The sequence below is a fragment of the Xyrauchen texanus genome, chromosome 33, assembly GCF_025860055.1.
Source record: "Xyrauchen texanus isolate HMW12.3.18 chromosome 33, RBS_HiC_50CHRs, whole genome shotgun sequence".
Taxonomy (NCBI): domain Eukaryota; kingdom Metazoa; phylum Chordata; class Actinopteri; order Cypriniformes; family Catostomidae; genus Xyrauchen; species Xyrauchen texanus.
The window spans coordinates 29,850,699-29,872,821 of NC_068308.1; the positions used below are offsets into that span (position 1 = coordinate 29,850,699).

The following is a 22,123-nucleotide window of genomic DNA, read 5'->3' on the forward strand; positions in this document are numbered from 1 at the left end:
GGAATAGCTTTTACAACTTGCTGGAACTCTTTAAATGGAATGGGGAAATTGTAGGTAAACATAAAAGCTTCATAAGACAAAACATTTCCATTTTCATCAAACAAATCCATGACAAAGTATATATTTTTTTCAAACCATTTGTGTAAAAATAAAGATTTTTTCCTAGAGGTAATGAGACAATTGTTCCAGAGAAGCATTTTGTGTGGAGAAAAATTGTGATGGAAACCAATTTTCCAAGCTAATAACACTTGCTGGTAAAATTTGGATAGTTTAATTGGTAATTTCCCAGGGATATAGTTACATCTCAATAGAAAAGATAACCCTCCAAGCTTTTTGAAAATGAACTGAGGAATAAAAAACCATAATGAATTTTCATTTCTCTGACAGTTTGAACGACAGAAACCTCTACACAGGCCAACCACTCATGATTACATCACAGCCTCTGCAGGTGTAGAATTAACTCCTCCCACAGCATTGTCCTCACATCACCCTATCTCCTAGCAACACCCTTGCATTCATTCTTACTGGCTTGTCTTACACTCCTTCGGTCACTGATTGGTGCATTTTTCTTTACTGGCAACCGTCAAAAATTCATTGTGCAGTCTCTCACGTGTCTCTCATGGGCTCAGTAGCGCCACCACAAGACACCCGGTACAAACTGAAAACAACACCATCTGTGTGCTACTGTCACATTTTATTACTTCTGTATCAAACCAGTAGTTCTCCTACAATAAGATAGTGTTAGTTAACATGAACAATACTTTTACCTCTTATTAAAGGGATAGTTCATCTCAAAATGAAAATTATCTCATAATTTACCCTCATGACATCCCAGATGTGTATACCTTTAATTCTTCTGCTGACCACAAAGATTTTAGAAGACTATCTCAGCTCTGTTTGAGCCATACAATGCAAGTGAATGGTGGCCAGAACTTGGAAGCTCCAAAAAGCATATAAAGGCAGCATAAAATGAAGACACCAGTGGTTAAATCCACATCTTCAGAAGCGATATGATAGGTGTGGGTGAGAAGGAGATCAATATTTACTATAAATCTCCACTTCCACATTCTTCTACTTTTGTTTTTGAGGATTTGCATTTTTTGTGCATATCACCACCTGTTAATGCCAATGGCATACATTTTGCCAAAGTGTGTATTTTGGGGGAAATTTGATATTTCAACCTCAATTCCTATAATAAATACATTGTGTACACAAAATAGTTACACTATGGAGCAAATACATGCTTTTTTCCTATTTTCTGTGCTGTATTTTAAAGCACTGCAGGCAAACTGAATAAATGGTGCAGCTAAAATTGTGTAGTGTGTTGGTGTGTAAAAATAACAGTGGCATTATGTAAACAAACTGGCTTTTAAAGGTTTAAACCCTGAAAATGAATGAATATTTGGTAGTTATGATCAGGACTGATATTGGTTTAAAGAAATCTGAAAATCAGAGTGTGAGTTGTTGCTAATCATTGACATATCCCAGACTGTGATAATTCCCCAAAAACTTTCCCCATAGCATTTAGTATATGGAAAATAATAAAATTTTTGTTTGTTTTTTCATAAAAAAACAACAGAATCAAAATGAGCTTTATTGCCAAGTATGCTTACACATATAAGGAATTGGTCTTGGTGACAGAAGCTTCCAGTGCACAAACAATAGACCAAGAAGACAGAGATAATAATAAAAACAAATAGAATAAAAATGAAAAGTTAATAGAAAATGTAAGTATATATAGAAATTACTTTTATGCTGCCTTTATGTGCTTTTTGTATGTTCTGACCACTATTCACTTGCATTGTATGGACCTGAGATATTCTTTTCAAAAAGCTTCATATGTGTTCAGCAGAAAAAATAAAGTTATACACATCTGGCATGGCATGAGGGTGAGTAAATGAAAGAACGTTAATTTTTGTGTGAACTATCCCTTTAATGTTGGTTAATTTCAATATATACTAATAATAAAAAAAAATAATAATACCATTAAAGGTGCTGTAAGTGATTTTAGCAGTTCTGGAACTTCATAAAATTTATGCTTTTAAAAGCATAAATGCTGTTAAAAATATTGTTCATTGTTAGAGCATGATCCTTAATGCATTAACTCTAATGTCAACAAATATAACCTTATTGTAACGTGTTACACAAACAATGCACTCATCAATATTTTTTCAGACTGAGTGTTAATTACAATGAGTAGTCTGTCTTTTGGTTCACAAACCACAATATATCAAAGTACCTTAAGTCACCCTATAATATAAATAGTGTCGATACTGTTGATTCAGTATCCTCCTAGTGTTGCATACAAACTTTACCCAATATCAGACTAACGACCCCGTGTCGCCTTGAACTTATCAGATCTGATCCATAAAGCAACATTTCATATTGCTGTGCATTCGATCGCCATTGATGAACTCTGGTAACCCAGGCTGTTCAGACGCGTTTTTTCTCTGTACGGAACTGCGACGGCGGTAGAAAATCAGCCCATCACTGGCTGCGTCTCCAGCCCAGCCTCTTCTCTCATTGGACTGCACTCTAGAGCCAAACTGTCAGCCCATGTGGCGTGGCCGTCGAGGATGTCAGACATTTAAATGAATCAGACGCAGGGACAAGGAAGGGCGAGAGTAATGTTTTAGGGCTTGGCTGAGGGGGGAATCACTGTTACTCTCCATTCATATCGGGAGCCGGCAAAATTAAGAGGGATAGCCTAGGTCAACACTATCCTAAAGGATCTGCGGCGACAATATGCGTTAAATTATACCAACATCCAGGTAAGCAAACACGTATATTCACAGTGTTAGTGATGGCTAGTTTAACCAGATTGGCATTTATTGATGTAGTAAATCTTTAACGCGCTGAACATAAATATCACAAATAAAGTAAAACAACAGACGTGAAAACACAAACGTTTGCATGGAGGCTGCAGATCGAGTAGATAGACTGTAAAGGATGAAGATTGTGATGCCGGGGTCACGCTATTTTTTTTTTGTTTTGTTTCTTTTTTCTCAGTGTTCATTACGTGTAGATTGCACCACGTTTTAGCTCATATTCATTTAGAGAGGCAGTTTTATGCAATAAACTGCTTTGTTGATTTAAATGCTGTTCACTCATATATAGTGTCCATAGATTATCCATATGCTTACACAGAGAAGAAAGCACATACGCATCCATAAATGTAACCAGCTGAGATGTAAAAAAAAAAAAAAAAAAGCTGCCCTTGTATGAATGCTGAATTTGCCACCCTGCATGAGAGGATTGGCATATAACCTGTGCAATTTGTCACTGAGGCCTGTCAGATTGGAGATGCATTAATAACAGTTTGGGTGGGCCTAATCTAATTTGTATTGCAGGACTTGCACTCCCTTTTTTATCCTTGGCAAGTCAGAGTGGGCTTGCAGCCTGGACATTCCCTAGAAACTTTTTGTTTTCTTTCAATTAATTTTATGAAAAGCAGCACTTAGACTCACAGACTAATATCGTGAATCGAAAATTAACTAAATTTGTTGCAGAACGTAACCAAAACCGAAGTCACTCAATTGTATGGAAGTGAAAACATTACTTTTAAATGTGGTAACCGGTTAATTTTGTTCCTAAATGTCCAAACCCTGATAGTAAACATAAATCACCCAAAAATATATTTGATGTCTGTTGTTACATCTGGAAGACATATTTTTACTTTGTCTGCTCATCTGCAATTCATCCATAAGGCCTATATCAATAACTGTCTCGGATGTCAATAAGATATTCAGCAGATACGTTTATGATTTAGAATGTTTGTAAATCTGATCTTATTAAGAAGTTTAGCAGATGTTAACTAGATTGTGATGCTTTCCAGATGAAAATATCTTAAACCGACATCTTGGGGATGTACATGTGTTATCTGGGAAGGGTTTATTACAGTAAATTTACAGTATTATACCTCTTCCTGTTGCCTGAAAAATTAGGCTTCTCTCTTTTTAGTAGAATACAAGCATGTGCTTTGATGCTGAAGGAAACTGCTATAGTACAAAAACCAAGGTTTAAAAAAATTAAACTAAATATAGCCCCAAGCACCAATGATTAGGGCCAAGCCCTGTTGGCATTCACTTAGCACGATGCAACGAGCTCCGGTACAAAAGGGACACTATATTAAGATCAGTTGAAGCGAGTTTCGAACCAAAGTCCTGAGCTTTAATCACTGCACCACACAATCAACAAGTCTGAGTGATGAAAAAAAGAGATGTTCAAAATTAAGAATACAAAATTGTTGACCGGTCGGTAATGCTATGCCAGGTTCGGATGTGTGAATGGCAAGCTCTACGCACTTTGCTAGTTTTAATACCTTTTAATGACATAAACCAGAGAGATCCGATACAATGTGGACAATATGTCAAAGAATTCAAACTTCTCGGTCTCTGAAGACATTAAAAGGCGCTTACGTTCTCAAACTGATGCCTCTCAGCAGCAGGCCACAAGCCCGGGAGTCGATTTGGTTGGAGAAATGAGGGAACGAGGCTTCATTACTTTTGTCTGTAATTGGGAAGGGTTATGGTATTAAAATTAATTGTATTCTAAAATTCAACTACCTGCTACAGTCTCTCCCTATAGATGCCCCCCTCTCTTATTTCAAGTAATTTGATAGCATAGCGAAGTCCTTCATTTGGAATGGTAAATGTCCTAGATTACATTTCAGTACGTTGCATAGGCCGATTGACAAAGTGGGCTAGGCCTACTCAAAATGTAGTTTTATTATTATGCATTCGGTCTCAGACATTTGGCTCATTGTTTGCTTCCACCTGAGTGAGACCCTCCCTGGTTTTGTATTGAATGGGAAGTTCTTGTCCCTATATCACCAATGCAAAGCCTTGCTATCAAACTAACCGGGAAGTTAAGTTACACCCCGTTATCTTGCATTTGCACTTGGTATGCGCAAAAGTGTCCAGACATTTTTTTAAATGTTGCCTCGAGCATATGGCTGAACCCAAAATTATGTATTAATAAGTCCCCTTTCTGCTGGTCATAGTGGATTTTGAGACACCTCTGTTGGGCCCTTGAGCAAGGCCCTTGAACCTATCTGCTCCAGGGGCGCCGTATCATGGCTGACCCTGAACTCTGACCCCAGCTTAGCTAGGATATGTGAAAAATAAATAATTTCACCATGTATATGCAGAAATGTATGTATAATGTGTGACAATTGATCAATTTATTTGATTTATTTATAGTATGTTTTCATTTTTATTCATTTAGAAGATGCTTTTATCCAAAGTGAAATTCAAATGAGAAAGTACAATTTAATAAATTACAATAAAAACTTTATTTGGACTCAAACTCACAATCTTTGGAATTGTAGTCCAGAGCTATAACCATTGCACAAGTCTGGCTGACACCAAGAGACATTGCTGAGAAAATATTGTTATAGCTTACAGCCAAAGGGGAACTGGCTCCCCCAGCAGAGTCTGGTTTCTCCTAAGGTTATTTTTCTCCATAAACTAACATCTTATTGAATTTTGAGCTTATTGCCTCACTTATTGCCTGGCTTGCTTACTTTGGGCCTAAAGACAGTATTTTTTAAGGCATGTATTTCAATCGTGTTATTCATTTAAACCGCACAATTAAGACTTTAAGACATTAAAGCATCATTTTTGTTTTGAAGCGAGCTGCTTTGAAACAATGTGTTTTGAAAAGTGCTTTAAAAATACAAATAAATCGACACAACTAGTAGTTTTGAATTAAAGCAGGAATTTTGCATTGTACATTGTAGTAAGCTCAACATGAAGACTCAACAGAAGGTCAACAGATGTACAATTTATAAACTTTTGAGGTGTCATACTCAATCTTTTGCACCACTCAGTTGACACATCCCAACAATGCCAAAGAGACATGATAAATGAGCACGCAAAAGCATTGGTTAACATGCTAAATATTTAGCATGCTAACCGATTAGGCTCTAGAAACTGCCCTATCAGTATCTTGATTATGGTTTAGTTTTGGTCTAAGCAAAGCGTGAGTGTGCCCGATGTTTTCAAGGTTGTAATACTGTCATCATTCGATGACAACACTGTACAATGTGAGCTTGTTAATCGGAGCTGTAATGAGGCATGCGGTCAACTACATCAGTAACCCTTTGGCTGAATTGGAACTGGGTCAGGTAGATTACACTCAGTCCCCTTAGAAATCTGTTTACTGACTTTATCAATATCCTTTTTGCCAAGCATAGAGTTGTGGTCTGAGTGTTAAGATGTTAGAATAGTAATATGCTTCTATTATTATTGTAATCTTAACCAATACATTGTTGTAGGATTCACTTAAAAGGTGTCTATCCAGGTGGCTACTTTACAGAGTTCTGAGTACTTGAGTATGTTCAGTACATTTATTCAGTATGTTTGCGGTCTCTTTTTCGAGAAGGACACACCAATCAACAGTTGCCTTGAGAGATTCAACTAGAATCTGGTCTGTATTGTTAGTCTGCATTGGTCTATGTTTTACTAATGCATAAAACAACACCGTGACAGTTCTTTAGATGACTCACACACATGCACGTTCACAGACAAGCTGTTGCATGTGAGCACCTACCTGTCAAGGATATCTGGTTGTCACTATGGTAACCAAGATCACTAATTCCCACCCTTAGACTTATCTGTCCAAATTTGTTTATCCTTATTATGTAACTCTGGGAAGTTTCCTTTTACTCTGAATGTAACATTCCCAGTTCTCTCAATGTTACTTTAACATACACTTTATGGCTCAAGTCCAACTAACTACCGTCAGACAAATGGGCCCTCACATGAATCATTAGGTACAGTAAAAGGATCAAGCTATGAACTTAATATTTGGGTGTTTTAGCCATCTGATAAAATATATTGTATTAGCATAGGCTTGCCTTATAATTGTCCTTTATTTTGATGACCCTAATTATGTTTATTTATATTTATGATGCATAATTTAATCTGCCCTACTTTTAGTGCTACTGTTCACCAAGTAAGGCGTGGATCCTGTGACAATGAGTCCATTAAAGTCCTCTATGCTATAGCCTACTCATTGGGCCTGGGGGAGAGGGGGCCCCTACAAAAATGTTGTTGGGCACCATGGATTTTAGTGACCTGAATGTACAGTAACATGGTCATAATTGCAAAATAAATTCTGGAATAAAGCTGCTAACTGTGCATTATCCTGTTTTTTATATGGCTACTTGCCTAATAAATACTGTAGGTATATAAATGGACATAATAGCCCTACTACCCAAATACAACCCCAATTCCGAAAAAGATAACAGCTTGATGGAAATTTTCCTCTTTGACCCGGATAACATGACTGCTGTGTTTTTCAAAAACTTTTTGAAATGTGGATTCTGTGGACCAAAAAAATACCGTTCTACTTTTCATCTAAGATGAGACAGAGACCAGCGAAATCAGCAGCGCTTCTGGACAGTGTTGATATAGGGCTTCTACATTGCATAGTAAAGTCTTAAATTGAATCTGTGGATGCAACGTCAAGTGGTGCTGACTAACAAATGTTTACTTAAGTCATCCCAAGCCCATGTTCATGATATTCAATACAGATGAATGATGTTTTTTTAAGACAGAGACGTCTGAGGGATCAGAGATCACGTGCATTCAGAAGTGGTTTTTGTCTTGCCTTTTACGCACTGAGATTTGATCAGATTCTTGAGTCTTTTAACTATATTGTGCTTTTTAGAAGGTGAAATGCCCCAAATCCTTCCAATATGTCTTTTGGGAACACTTCTCAAAGTGCTGGATTATTGAATGATCCTTGCTGTTGAAGGACTAGGCTGTTTTTGGAGGCTCCTTATACAGTATAGTGTACTATGACACAATTGTCTCACCCATTTAACATCTGTTTCACATTGCCTTGTTATTTCAACTCGTCAAATTGTTATTAGCCTTAAATTGACCCATATCTCATCTTTTTTGGAGCGTGTTGCAATCAACTGATTTGAAATTCAAATACATTTACATTCACAAGGTAAAATCTCATATTATGTGTATTTGTAGTGCTTTCAAAATAGCAAAGGGTGAAATATAATTTTCAAATCATTCCTTTTTATTTTTATTAGCATTTTTCATACTGTCCCAACTTTTTGGGAATTGGGGTTGTAGGGTCGCCCCATTGAATCTCAGCCATATTGATTTAAGATGAAGAGACCTCTACAGTGCTACAGGAGACATAAAAATAGCAGTTAGATAATTAATTTCCTGGGACAACGGACAGTTATACAGTTATTCATTCATTAAACAAAAAATTATATAAAAAAATGTTACACATACAAATGCAGTGGTTACCCAATCAGGACCAAGTATTCCAGAGAGCCATTTAATAACTCAATCATGTTGTGAAAGGTTTTAATGAACTAGCTGTTATGTAATGCGTGTTTACTGGTTTACATACTACTCTCCTGAGATTTTTCGCACCATTATAGAAAAATATATTATGACTGTTGCACCCTCCCTTTTTTCCAAGTTAAATGGAACAGAGGGACACTTTGTACTTGTGACCGGTTGGTTCTTCATTGTATTGTGTGAACAGGAATCCCATCCATGCTGTCGCTTTAATGCTGGTTCTCTGGCAGGCAATAGTGTGAGTGCTCTGACCCTAAAATGAGGAACAATAATGTATGGCCCTTCTGGCCACGCCTCCTTGCGAATGCTGTCCCACCCATTCCTAATATTGCATCAACTCTGTGACCCCAAGACACAGACTGTTAGTTTCAAATTAATCACACTCAGTCGCATTAACACTTTTTTGTTGTTCACTGACTGACCGCTTATTTCATTTTCTGACATTCTTCCATAGAATAAAAGAACAGAGCCAGACATGGAGGACATTGTTATTGCCGGAATTTCAGGCCGCCTTCCTGAGTCTAACAATTTGGAAGAATTTTGGCAGAACCTTTTTAATGGAGTGGACATGGTCACAGAAGATGACAGGCGGTGGAAACCAGGTATGCTAATATTAAAATGTCTTCATTCAAATCAGTTTAGCAAATTGCTTTTAATCAGTTGAAATAAAGTACTAATATGATTGTGACTTTTAGCTTTGAAGCCTCAATATTTTTAAACTTTTACAATAAACATTTAGCAGATATTCATAGGTCTTACTATTTAGGTATAATGGACCAAATATATTGACTCCTCTTGCTCTACACAGAATTTTGTCCCATCAAATGCTTTCTAGAAAGAGAATGTCCCTTCCCCTAATTCCACCTGGAACTGACCAGCAAACTAAAACCTATTGGATTTTTTTACTTTAAGGAATATTCTGTGTTCAATACAAGTTAAGATCAATCGACAGCATTTGTGGAATAATATTTATAAATTTTGACTTCCCCTCTGTAAATTAATTGGGTTCTTGTGGTGGGAAAGGAGGAATCTTCAACTCAAAATGGTATGCTAATCAGAACAAAAACACTCATGCCACACGGGCTCAGAGGGTGTGTTTGGGGCTTTCTCTCCCTCACCTATGGTTTGGCTCGCTTTTAACTCCATCTCCTCTCTCACTGCAATGACAAACAGCTGTTGGAGACAATAATTTACAGGTGGTGATCCTTTCTGTTCTCATCTCATGATCTCACTCTCCATTCACAAGCCAGCATTCGACCATGCCCCCACTACCACATACCCACACGATGTGCTGTACCTCGCCTCTCTCGCTGAAAGCTTCCGACTGATGTACAGCACCGGGCGCGCCTCCCCATCACAACACCGCTCCGAACTCTGTCCGATGTGTCGGTCTGTAAAACAAAAAGGAGAGTGAAATCAGGAGCATGTAACAATAGCCCACCACAAATCGCAGCTTTGACTGGCATAAAAGCCTGTTGGCACGGCTCCATCCACTGGACCGGGTCTTGTGCTCCCTTTTTGGTGAGATCAGTCAGTGAGCTGGTGACGTCCAAATAATTAGGCACAAACCTTTTATAGTAGCCAGCCTCATGAACTATCTCACCTCCTTTTTGGTCTTGGGACTTGGGCAGGCTGCAATTGCTGCGGTATTGTCAGTTCGGGGACGCAACTGCCCTTGACCCCAGATACCGTACCTCCACCCGTACAATTGCACACTTCTTGGGGTTTGCCATGAGTCTCGCCTGCCGCAGCGACCTTAGAACCACCCTCAAATTCTGCATGTGCTGCTGCCAATTATTACTGTATGTAATGATGTCATCCAGTGGCGTACGCAGTGTGTGGTCTGAGGACTCCATCCATTAGGCTCTAAAGCTAAGCCGGGGCCCCAAACAAACTGAACGGAAGGGTCACGAATTGGTGTAAGCCAAACTGTGTGGAGAAGGCCGTTTTCTCATGGGATAATGGTGTTAAGGGGATCTGCCAATATTCCTTTGTCAAATCCAGTGTCAAATAAAAATGAGCTGCGCCCAACTGATCGACAGTTTGTCAATATGAGGCATTGGATACGCATCAAATTTAGACACCGCGTTGACCTGTCTATAATCCACACAGAACCGGACCGAGCCATCGCTCTTCGGAACCAACACCTCCGGGCTTGCCCAGTCACTGTGGGATACTTCTATTACCGCCATATTGAGCAAGGCCTTTATTTCTTCCCGAATCACCTTTTTTTGTGTTCGGGTAATCAGTAGGTATGACTGCGTACCACTACCCCTGGGTAGGTTTAGATATGGAGTTCTATGAGGTATGTACAACCGGGAAGGGTCAAGAACACGTCTGAGAATTTTCTTTGCAACCGGGCCACGTCCGTGACTTGCGACGTTGACAGGTGGTCTACAACAAGTGATCTGGGTGCCTCGATTGGCTTTTAGATTCACCTCCGGCCCGAGCTCCTCCCTCTCCAGAACCACAGTCACCAAAGAAACAGGGACTGCCTCCTTCCATGGTTTTAAGGTCTCGTAAATTTGCCATGCTCCACCCCTGTTCGTTCAACTTCAATCAATTTCATTTTTGCTGTTTGAAGGTCCCTCCTCCCACTTTTCCCTTACAACATCTAAGACACCACAAGGCTTACGCCTTTAAAAAAAAATTATTGGGCAGAACCATGAGGAGGCTTGTGGGACCTCTCAAACTGCAAATAATAGGGGTTCAAGCCTTATACCAATCCCGGGCATCTTCGTGCACAAACTTCCGAATCATGTTTTTCAGGGTTTGATTAAACCGTTCGACCAAGCCGTCCATTTGGAGGTGCTACACATTTCTGCCTTTTTTAAACCCTCCAAAATTGGCCCCATTCACTTCCATTGTAAGTGCCTCACTGTTTTCAAGAAAAGGAGGGATGATTCAAAATAATTTTTTGTGGTAATCAACATTATGCCACAAATGCTGTAAATTGAGCTTAACTTGTATTGAACCTGGAATATTCTTTTTAACATTTTGAAACATTTACTTAATTTGCATAATTTTCTCTTATTTAATGGTGGGTCTGCATTTTTTTTTTTTGTAATGTCTTCCATATGCTGGTCTCCATGCCTACCTAGCTACTGCTCTGTGGTTGCCCTGCCTGTCTGGCTTTGGGGACTGGCTTATGAAGGGCCTGTCTCTCTTCTCTCTGTTGGCACAAAACTAATACTTGCAGATTAACCATCAGCAGGCTTCGAGCATTGAGTTGAGAGTGCTTTTGATTCCCCCTCTCCCCATTCAAAGGCCCTTTTAACCAAGCAGCAAATCTTTTTTTAAAACTCTAGGTCTGTATGGCCTTCCACGAAGAAATGGAAAACTAAAGGAAATCGACAGATTTGATGCTGCCTTCTTTGGTGTGCATCCCAAACAGGCCAACACCATGGACCCACAGCTAAGGCTTATGCTGGAGATTTCGTACGAGGCCATCGTTGATGGAGGTAATTATCAGCTAAAAAAGAAAACGGCTAAATGTGGTTGCCTATTTTTCCTATTTTTTTTATTTTTTTTAATCTAAAGATTTTATTAAAGCAAATATGTCTTAGAGAATAATATTTGTTTTCAAATAAAAAATATCTTGATTTAAGTTTATTTTTCTTACCCCATTAGCAAATATATTTTTCTTGTTTTAACCATAAACACTGTGAAAAAACTATTTTGTGGTGTAGTAGATACAGCAGAAAAGATGAAGTACTACATTGAATATGTTAGTTTCAGCATGAACTTGAAATATAAAGTAAATTCTACATTCAAACATGTAAAAATGTATACTCTAGCTCATAATTGTTATTAAATTTAAAATAGAAAACCTTGTCATATTTATTTGCTAATTTGAGTGAATTTCACTGGTAAATAAAATAAAAGTTTTCCGTAACTTTTCGAAAGCTGGTGTTCCCAGCATGCACTGGGCTTAAATAGTTAATGGGCTTGCATGGTTTCACAGTTTGCAAGTTTATTAACATCATTTTTTGTTAATTTCGTTGTTACATTTGGTAACTTCTTGTTTTGTACAGCCTTGTTCATTTTCTACTCAAAATTACTGACAGTATGTTGATCGGTACCGTCATGGTTTTTTGTGTACCAAGTATTATATGTCTTCGTGCTTTGATTCATGTTCTAATTGTAGGATTGCAGGGTGATGTCTCATAGACTACATGGCATGCATTTAAGTTTTTCTGTAGGAGGTTGCTATATATCATGTGGTATATGATCAAACATGTTTGTAAGGAAAATTCGAAACGTGACCGTTAAATTTAAATAAATATCTTATTTAACATATGTTTATTAAAGCACCATGTATATCATATTTCTAAAAGTTATTATATTTACTCACCCACTTTAATCAATATTATGTCATAAAGTTAAGTAGATTTTACTTAAAGATTTACTTAGACTGTGCAAATACTTGTGAAATAATTTTTGTGTGTGTGAATTTCACAAAATTTTGTTAAATATGTGCAAAAAAAAAACAAAAAAAAAATTTGCCAATGCTGAAATTGTTTTGGTATATTATATCTACCTGTATTTGATAGATAGATAGATACAGGTGAAACTCGAAAAATTAGAATATCGTGCAGAAGTTCATTAATTTCAGTAATTCAACTTAAAAGGTGAAACTAATATATTATATAGACTCATTACAAGCAAAGTAAGATATTTCAAGCCTTTATTTGATATAATTTTGATGATTATGGCTTACAGCTTATGAAAACCCCAAATTCAGAATCTCAGAAAATTAGAATATTACATGAAATCAATAAAAAAAAGGATTTTAAATACAGAAATGTCGGCCCTCTGAAAAGTATAATCATGCATATGTACTCAGTACTTGGTTTGGGCCCCTTTTGCATTAATTACTGCCTCAATTCGGCGTGGCATGGATGCTATCAGCCTGTGGCACTGCTGAGGTTTTATGGAAGACCAAGATGCTTCAATAGCGGCCTTCAGCTCTTCTGCATTGTTTGGTCTCATGTCTCTCATCTTTCTCTTGGCAACGCCCCATAGATTCTCTATGGGGTTCAGGTCAGGCGAGTTTGCTGGCCAATCAAGCACAGTAATACCATGGTCATTGAACCAGGTTTTGGTAGTGTGGGCAGGTGCCACGTCCTGCTGGAAAATGAAGTCAGCATCTCCATAAAGCTTGTCTGCTGAAGGAAGCATGAAGTGCTCTAAAATGTCCCGGTAGACGGCTGCGTTGACTCTGGACTTAATAAAGCACAGTGGACCAACACCAGCCGATGACATGGCTCCCCAAACCAACACAGACTGTGGAAACTTCACACTGGACTTCAAGCATCTTGGATTGTGTGCCTCTCCATTCTTCCTCCAGACTCTGGGACCTTGGTTTCCAAATGAGATGCAAAATTTGCTCTCATCAGAAAAGAGCGACTTTGGACCACTGAGCAACAGACCAGTTCTTTTTTTCTTTAGCCCAGGTAAGACGTTTGACATTTGAAGCCCATGTCCAGGACCCGTCTGTGTGTGGTGGCTCTTGATGCAGTAACTCCAGCCTCAGTCCACTCCTTGTGAAGCTCCCCACACATTTGAATGGCCTTTTCCTGACAATCCTCTCCAGGCTACGGTCATCCCTGCTGCTTGTGCACCTTTTTCTTCCACACTTTTCCCTTCCACTTAACTTTCTATTAATGTGCTTTGATACAGCACTTTGAGAACATCCAACTTCTTTTGCAATTACCTTTTGAGGCTTTCCCTCCTTGTGGAGGGTGTCAATGATGGTTTTCTGCACAACTGTCAGGTCAGCAGTCTTCCCCATGATTGTGAATTCAACTGAACCAGACTGAGAGACCATTTAAAGGCTCGAGGAACCCTTTGCAGGTGTTTAGCTGATTAGAGTGTGACACTTTGAGCCTACAATACTGAACCTTTTCACAATATTCTAATTTTCTGAGATTCTGAATTTGGGGTTTTCATAAGCTGTAAGCCATAATCATCAAAATTATATCAAATAAAGGCTTGAAATATCTTACTTTTCTTGTAATGAGTCTATATAATATATTAGTTTCACCTTTTAAGTTGAATTAGTGAAATTAATGAACTTTTGCACGATATTCTAATTTTTCGAGTTTCACCTGTAGATGCTTAAACAAATATTATTTGCCAATGGTGTAAGAAAAATTATATATATATATATACCTGTGTTTTATTGATAGAAAGATAGATTCTATGAAAAAAATTAGCTTTTTATATCTAGTAAATATCTTGATTTAGGGATTTACTAGACATATATTTTTACTAGAACACAAAAAGTCTGAAATTGGGAAAACTCTATTTTTACTAGAAACTTTATTTTATTTTGAGTGTAGCTTAACTGGTAACGCATTGTGCTTGCAATGCCAAGGCCATGGATTTGATTCCAAGGAAACATATGTGAATATAATCTACACCTTGTGAATGTGCTGTTGGATAAAAGCGTCTGCCATATGTACAAATATATTTGTTATTGTCAAGCATGATTTGTTATATGATATAAAAGGAAAGTAGAATTATTCTCTAGTGCTAAAGAACATAAGCAATGTCTTAATGTTTAGTAGACATAGGGATTATATTTTGTCTTAGAAACTCATTATTTTCAATGATTTATTTGCTGCATGTTGATGAGTAACATGTTGATTCTTCCTTGCAGGCATAAATCCGGTGTCCATGCGTGGCAGTAAGACTGGTGTCTACATTGGTGTTAGTGGCTCAGAGGCAGGAGAAGCCTTCAGTAAAGACCCAGAGGAGCTGCTGGGCTACAGCATGACTGGCTGCCAGCGCGCCATGTTTTCCAACCGCTTGTCTTACTACTTTGATTTCAATGGTATGCAAACGTTGTGACCTTTTTGAGCAGAGTTGCGTCATCTTGTTTACTCTTGTTTGGAATTATTGTGTGGTAATTTTGTTGAAACAGTGTGATGTAAGGTGATTTTACTTTGTGACTATTTATACAATCATGATGCAGATAGTTGACTCATACCTTTTAGACCAAGGCAACCAGTTGAAATTTTACATTATGACATCACTTACTTTAATAGTTGTATTAAAGAATAACTAACTATTCTTTAATACAACTAGTTAAAGAAGTCAGCCTTTAACTAATTGTATTTGATGTTTACCAAATATTCACTACTCTGTATGTGTTTTCATAAGGTCCCAGCACAGCCATTGACACAGCATGTTCTTCTAGTCTGTTGGCTCTGGAAAATGCCTTCAATGCTATTCGCCATGGCCAATGTGATGCAGCACTTGTGGGTGGAGTCAACCTGCTGCTCAAGCCCAACACCTCAGTGCAGTTCATGAAACTGGGCATGCTCAGTCCTGAAGGAACCTGCAAATCATTTGATGCCTCAGGTGTGATGACGTGTATATACAGAATCACTGTAATTTCTACAAGTTTTTCTCTACAAGGTTTCAAAGGAATCCATGTCTATAAATGTTACTCATTGGCATGACTACAATATGGCCTTCTAAATTCTTAAGTCTTTAACAATGTTTGGAATACAGCAACAATATTAAACAGTATGCAACACAGGGTGAGAAATTAAAAGGGGCTCAGGGCAAAGATGCCACAAGAAGTGACATTCAAAATTTGAGGGCAAAAAAAAAGAAGCTTTTTTTTTTTTTTATCGGTAACCTCTGATTATGTTTTTAATCTATTCTGGGCCTAGTTGCACATATTATGACCTAAAAAATGAGTTGATGTTGATTTTAATATGATTGGTAAGAGGTAATATATTCTCAGTCTAATTATTTTTTAAATGAAGGACTATGTAAAGTCCTGGCCAGGACACTTCTGTAAAAGAGATTCTTAATCTCAGTGAGTATTATTTCCTGGTTAAATAAAGGGCAAATAAATGTAAATTAATTCATTAAATTGTTGCATTTGAAATTGAATTAATGTTAAGAATAAAAAATGCCCTCATAAAAGTAGAGAATGCCCCTGAAAATCAAATCCAGTGGGCAATTACTGCCTCTATATAAAAGTAAATTTCTGACACGTATGCAACGCTAAACCTTTTAAGCAGTAGTATGCTACATTTAGTGCTGGGTATTATTGTATTAAATGTAGTCTGGATTATGTAATCATATTACAAAAATAAATCTCTTGTAATTAGACTAAATTACATATTAAAATACTTTTTGATGGATTACATTTCCTTTTTAATAAGGAAACGGCAGTAAAATGTTCATAATTTATCAACCCCAAAATCATCTAAATTTATTCATTCTAAATCAGCCTACCACTGATATACATTATGCCTTTTCATGGCAAATAATTATTTAAATTACTAAACACTGCCAATGTATAGTATAGCACACATTATGTCCAGTGACCATTAAATTACTGGTTCTGGACATGCATTTAAGCCACATTATATCAAAATAGTATAGATTGTCCTACTTCAGTGCATTTGACATCAAATAAAAAAAAAGAGTTAGGTCAGAGGTAATCCAAAAATAATCAGATTAGATTACCTAAAAATGTAATCCAAGAGATTACAATACTGAATGCAATTTTAGTCACATCATTTGAAATCCGTACCGGATTGCAATTCTGAAGTAATCTAACTGGCTACATTGTTGTCACATGACCTCATTACATTGTATGTTTAATTTAGTGAGTGGTGTCCAGTTATTTGCATCATTTTAGAAATAAAGGTTTTGTTGAAACAATTTTTATCCAATTTTGTATCTAAAAAATGTCCCAACTCTTGTCACACTGTAAATGCAAGGTCAAGTCGTCTACATGTGGACATTGCACATAGTATACATACTATATACTACAGAAATTCATACTATTCTGAACGTTGCCTGTTGATCCTGATTTGCACAACTTTTAAAGGTTTTAACATATGCTTATCATTTGTATCTTGTTTTACTTTACAGGAAATGGATACTGTCGCTCAGAGGCTTGTGTTGCTGTTCTCTTGACCAAGAAGTCAATGGCTAAAAGAATATATGCTACTGTTCTCAACGCAGGCAATAACACTGATGGCTACAAAGAGCAAGGTGCATCCAACAAACACGCTTTCCTCTCACAAACATCAAATCCCCCTGTTTGAGCAATGTCAGCTCATTTTAAACCTCATTTATCTGCTCAGGTTAGGCTCTCTGAAGCATGGCATTATTTACATTGACACATTACATGTGTTGTAGATCAGAATCAAAATCAGAATGAGCTTTATTGCCAAGTATGCTTACACATACAAGGAATTTGACTTGGTGACAGAAGCTTCCAGTGCACAAACAATACAGCAGCATGACAGAAATAATACAAAATAGAATAAAGAATAAAAATAATCCTGGGGTGTTTCTCCAGAATTCCACAATCATCTCCACTGTTTTGAGCATGCTCATCTCCAGGTTGTTTTGGCTGCACCAGACAGTCAGCTGTTCAACCTCCCATTGGTATGCAGACTCATCGGCTTCTTGAATGAAGCCGATGACTATAGTGTTGTATACAAACTTCAGGAGCTTGACAGAGGGGTTCTTGGCGATGCAGTCGTTTCTCCACAAAAAGGATCCTTGCATATGTCTCTGGTCTGTCCAGATATTGCAGGATATGATTCAATCCCATGTTTACTGCATTCTCCTTGAATGAGGTCCAGAAAGGGTCCAGTGATGTTCTTCGGGTGGGCTAACACAAGTCTCTCAAATGACTTCATGACCACAGACGTCAGAGCAAAGGGTCTGTAGTCATTTGATCTTGGGGATGATGGTGGAGCATTTGAAGCAGCAGGGAACTTCATACTGCTCTAGTGATCCGTTGAAGATCTGTGTGAAAATGGGGGTCAGCTGGTCAGCACAGGCTTTTAAACAGACGAGTGAAACTCTGTCGGAGCCTGATTTATTTTTTTTGCCTTCTGTTTCTGGAAAACACACATCCTGGTCACAGATCCTAAGTGCAGGTTGAGTTGCAGGAGGTGTTGATGTTTGTGTAAAGAGAAGGTCAGATTGGGTGTGTGACTGGACTCTCCAAATCTACAGTAAAACACATGCTGCCCTCTTCCCCAGTCACACTTCACTCTCCAATGTTTTTAAACATAACACTTTGCTTACTGAAGGGAGACAGGCTTTTTAAATTCTTTGGCATAAGTACAAAATGATATTGGACCCATGTTATATAGAGGACTGAATTGTCCATGCTCCTGCTCACATGTGTTCCAGAATGGCGTCTTAAGGATTCAACTGCTTGTGAGGTCATAATTGCTACCTATATATCTTTACAGATTGTGGAATGTGATCTGACTTCTCTTTCCCCCAGGTGTAACGTTCCCATCAGGTGAGATGCAGCAGCGCCTTGTCCGTTCCCTTTACCAGGATGCCAACATCTCACCAGAGCAGGTGGAGTACATTGAGGCCCACGGCACTGGTACTAAGGTCAGTCAAAATAAAAAATGGCAATGGATTTGTTGATTTTATTATTGCAAAAAAATAAAAATAAAAAAACTAATTATGACCTGATTTACAATAAACACTCAAATGCAATTTTTTTTACATGTATTAACAATTATGGATATTCCGAATAAGGAATTTATATAAACAATTCAGATTACTATGAGCCAATGCCAACTGTAATTTCTAGAAATTCTAATATTGGCTTAATTTGGTTATGGCAATGGGGTTAATATGTTTACATGATACATAAATATTCAGAATAAGACCAAAATCTGCTGTTAAGTGAATAATGAAAAAAACGCTTTATGTTCACAGGTTGGAGATCCTCAGGAAGTGAATGGCATTGTCAGTGTATTCTGTCAATCACAGAGGGATCCCCTTCTGATTGGCTCAACCAAATCTAACATGGGACACCCAGAGCCCGCCTCTGGACTGGCAGCTCTTGCCAAGGTATCTTTCTTTTTTTTTTTGCCAACCATTAATGTAGCAGTTTTAGCAATTAATGTAATTGATGTATTGATAATTTGCCGTTCCAAGTAATTCAAAGCCTTATGTCAAGTAAGGAACAACATTCTTATCAACCAACCAGATTTTAGGGTTAGGATTAGGGCTTCAACAGCACACTTAACCCTTCACTTATCATCAGTTCCCTCTGATTTTAGGGGTAGTTAATGGTGAAGGATAAGGTTAAGACCATGGGTTAAATTGGGGTGGAACAAAAAGAAAACAAATAGTCTGATCTTTGTTGCATCGTAATCTTTTCCGGTATATTTCCCTAGAGCTTCACTTTTTTTAAATGTACACACACTCCACTATGCTCCGCTTCAAGGAGTTCAACCAGTTCAACCTGTGGGAAGAAATGTGTAACACCCCCAACCCTGCTCTTAGGGTTCCACCAACTTGAAAGTGACAATTTAACCCTTGGTTAAGACTGTATTTGTTTGACAGAAATTGTGAACACATTCTACTATCCAAAATCTATATCCTATCCAAAGGTGAATTTAGTCAGTTAAATCACTGATGTAACTAAAATTGAATTCTTTGCAGGTGGTTTTGTCTCTGGAACATGGCATCTGGGCTCCCAACATCCACTTCCATGATCCAAACCCTGACATTCCCGCTCTGATAGATGGCCGGGTTCATGTGGTGACTGAGCCCATTCCTGTCCGTGGTGGCATCGTAGGCATCAACTCATTTGGCTTCGGGGGCTCAAATGTCCATGTGATACTGCGTCCACATGGTCCAAAAGCACTAGATCAGACAATCCCACCTCTGATCCCCAAACTCCTGCAGGTCTCTGGGCGCACTGAGGAAGCAGTCACTTACATCCTCAAAAGAGCCCAAGAACATAAGGAGAACCCAAGCTTCCTGTCTCTGTTGAATGAGGTGTCTGGAGTTCCAACAGCAGGCATGCCGTACAGGGGCTATGCACTGATTGGAGCCCAGGGAGATGTTACAGAGGTTCAGCAGGCCCAACCCACACCCAGACCCCTCTGGTACATTTGCTCAGGTGAGAGGCCTTGTATTTGTGATTGTAAATGTTTTAAAGAGGGTCATACAATAAGGAATCAAATCTTTCTTGGACTTCTGAGATAAAAGCACTTGATGTACTATTACTATACAACATACTGTAAATTTTAAAAGCCAAAACTAAACTCCAAAAAGAAACGTTAGACTTATTCTGAGCTTTTGCAACTTTCTGACGTCAGATGTGTTAATACACACATCAATGACTGCAAACCATGCAGCTATTTTGGCACATCCAACTGTTTACTTCATCAATGCATTGGTACAGGGAGTCAATGGGGCTGTAATCGTTAGGAGATAGGGCTAAGTAGATCTGTGTGTCGTCTGCATACAGTAGCTGTGGTAAGCAATTTGGTTCTTTCTCATTATTTGGCTCATTGGGAGCATATACAGGTTGAACAGGAGTGGCGCAAGAATTGAGCCTTGAGGGACTCTGCATGTCATGGACGTCCATTCAGACTTATGGTCTCCTATACTTCCATAATAACCTCTCCATTCTAAGTATGACTTGAACCATTTTAGGACCATCCCAGAAAGCCCCACCCAGTTTTCCAGCCTGTCAAGAAGTATGTTGTGATCGACAGTGTCAAATGCAGCACTGAGGTCTAGTAGTACCAGTACTGATAATTTGCCTGTATCAGTATTTAAGCAAATATCGTTTATTATCTTTATGAGCGCTGTCTCGGTGCTGTGATGCGATCGGAAACCGGATTGAAAATTGTCAAAGTATCCATTTGAGTTCAAGAATTTGTTCAGCTATAGCATCAAAATCCAGACCATCTGAGTCTTGAATGTCATACTACCATACAATTCTTACTATTTCTGCCGTAAAAAGATAGAGTAAGAGTATTATAGTAGTTTGCCATTCTGTGCTCAGCCACTGTTTATTTTTAAGGGCCAGAGAGATTGGAAAATTGAGAAAAAAAAAAGAAAAAAACACGTATTAACATTATAAATGGACCGCATGGAAAAAGTAGCAAAAATAATCAAGTACCATAAAAAAACCCATTTAAACTTTACATGCTATCACATTGGCTGTATTTTCAAGTATGTTCTGTGATCCGCTGACCTATGTTGGCTTTTCTTTCTCTCTGTCTTCTACCAGGTATGGGTACACAGTGGGCAGGTATGGGCCGTACTCTGATGCAGCTGCCTGAGTTCCGGGAGTCAATTCAGCGTTCGGACGTGGCTCTGAAGTCTATTGGGCTTTGTGTGTCCCGCCTGCTCATGGACTCTGATGAAAGCACTTTTGAAGACACAGTCCATGCATTTGTTGGTCTTGCAGCCATCCAGGTCAGTCTCCCTAAATCTAGAGAGAGACCCTATGTACAGTGCCAGAGTGACTGGAGCAGGACTGACATTGGCAGAATTTCTCAATAAATGAAATAATCCCTGTCGAACTTTGTCACTGGTGTCGGCTGGCCAAATGTTGCAATAGAGTGCCACAATAAGTCATAATTTCAACAGTTGCTCAGTGCGCAAGACTCTTAAAGGAATAGTTCACCCAAAAATGAAAAGTCTGTCATCATTTACTCTCATAATATAGTTCCAAACCCACTTTCTTTATCCATGGAACTCAAAAGAGATTTAGCAGAATGTCCCAGGTTCCCTTTTCCATATAGTATCATTAAAAGTTGCATTAAATTAAACCGCACAATGTGTGCGCTAAATTACAAGTTTTCTGAACTAATACGACAGCTTTGTGTGAATAACGGGCTGAATTTAAGTTATGAACTGATTATCTTGCCGTCTGTCATAGCTCTCAAATCTCATTCTGGTTTCTGCATATACAAACTTGCCACGCTTCGATTGGTCATGGCTCGATACAATGCAGTTTGGCAAAA

General features: G+C 38.2%; 1 protein-coding gene across 1 annotated transcript in view; it reads left to right on the forward strand.

Moving 5' to 3' along the window:
* Nucleotides 1-2,558: 2,558 nt before the first annotated feature.
* The window catches only part of LOC127626440 (fatty acid synthase-like), a 41,413-nt gene continuing 21,848 nt past the window's right edge, over nucleotides 2,559-22,123 (forward strand). Inside the window, exons 1-10 of the mRNA XM_052102212.1 lie at nucleotides 2,559-2,771; nucleotides 8,791-8,938; nucleotides 11,645-11,797; nucleotides 15,001-15,174; nucleotides 15,504-15,704; nucleotides 17,241-17,363; nucleotides 18,619-18,734; nucleotides 19,068-19,202; nucleotides 19,800-20,262; nucleotides 21,385-21,572. Of these exons, the coding sequence (XP_051958172.1) occupies nucleotides 8,812-8,938; nucleotides 11,645-11,797; nucleotides 15,001-15,174; nucleotides 15,504-15,704; nucleotides 17,241-17,363; nucleotides 18,619-18,734; nucleotides 19,068-19,202; nucleotides 19,800-20,262; nucleotides 21,385-21,572 (1,680 nt within the window). The 5' untranslated portion in view covers nucleotides 2,559-2,771; nucleotides 8,791-8,811. The remainder of the gene's footprint in view (nucleotides 2,772-8,790; nucleotides 8,939-11,644; nucleotides 11,798-15,000; nucleotides 15,175-15,503; nucleotides 15,705-17,240; nucleotides 17,364-18,618; nucleotides 18,735-19,067; nucleotides 19,203-19,799; nucleotides 20,263-21,384; nucleotides 21,573-22,123) is intronic.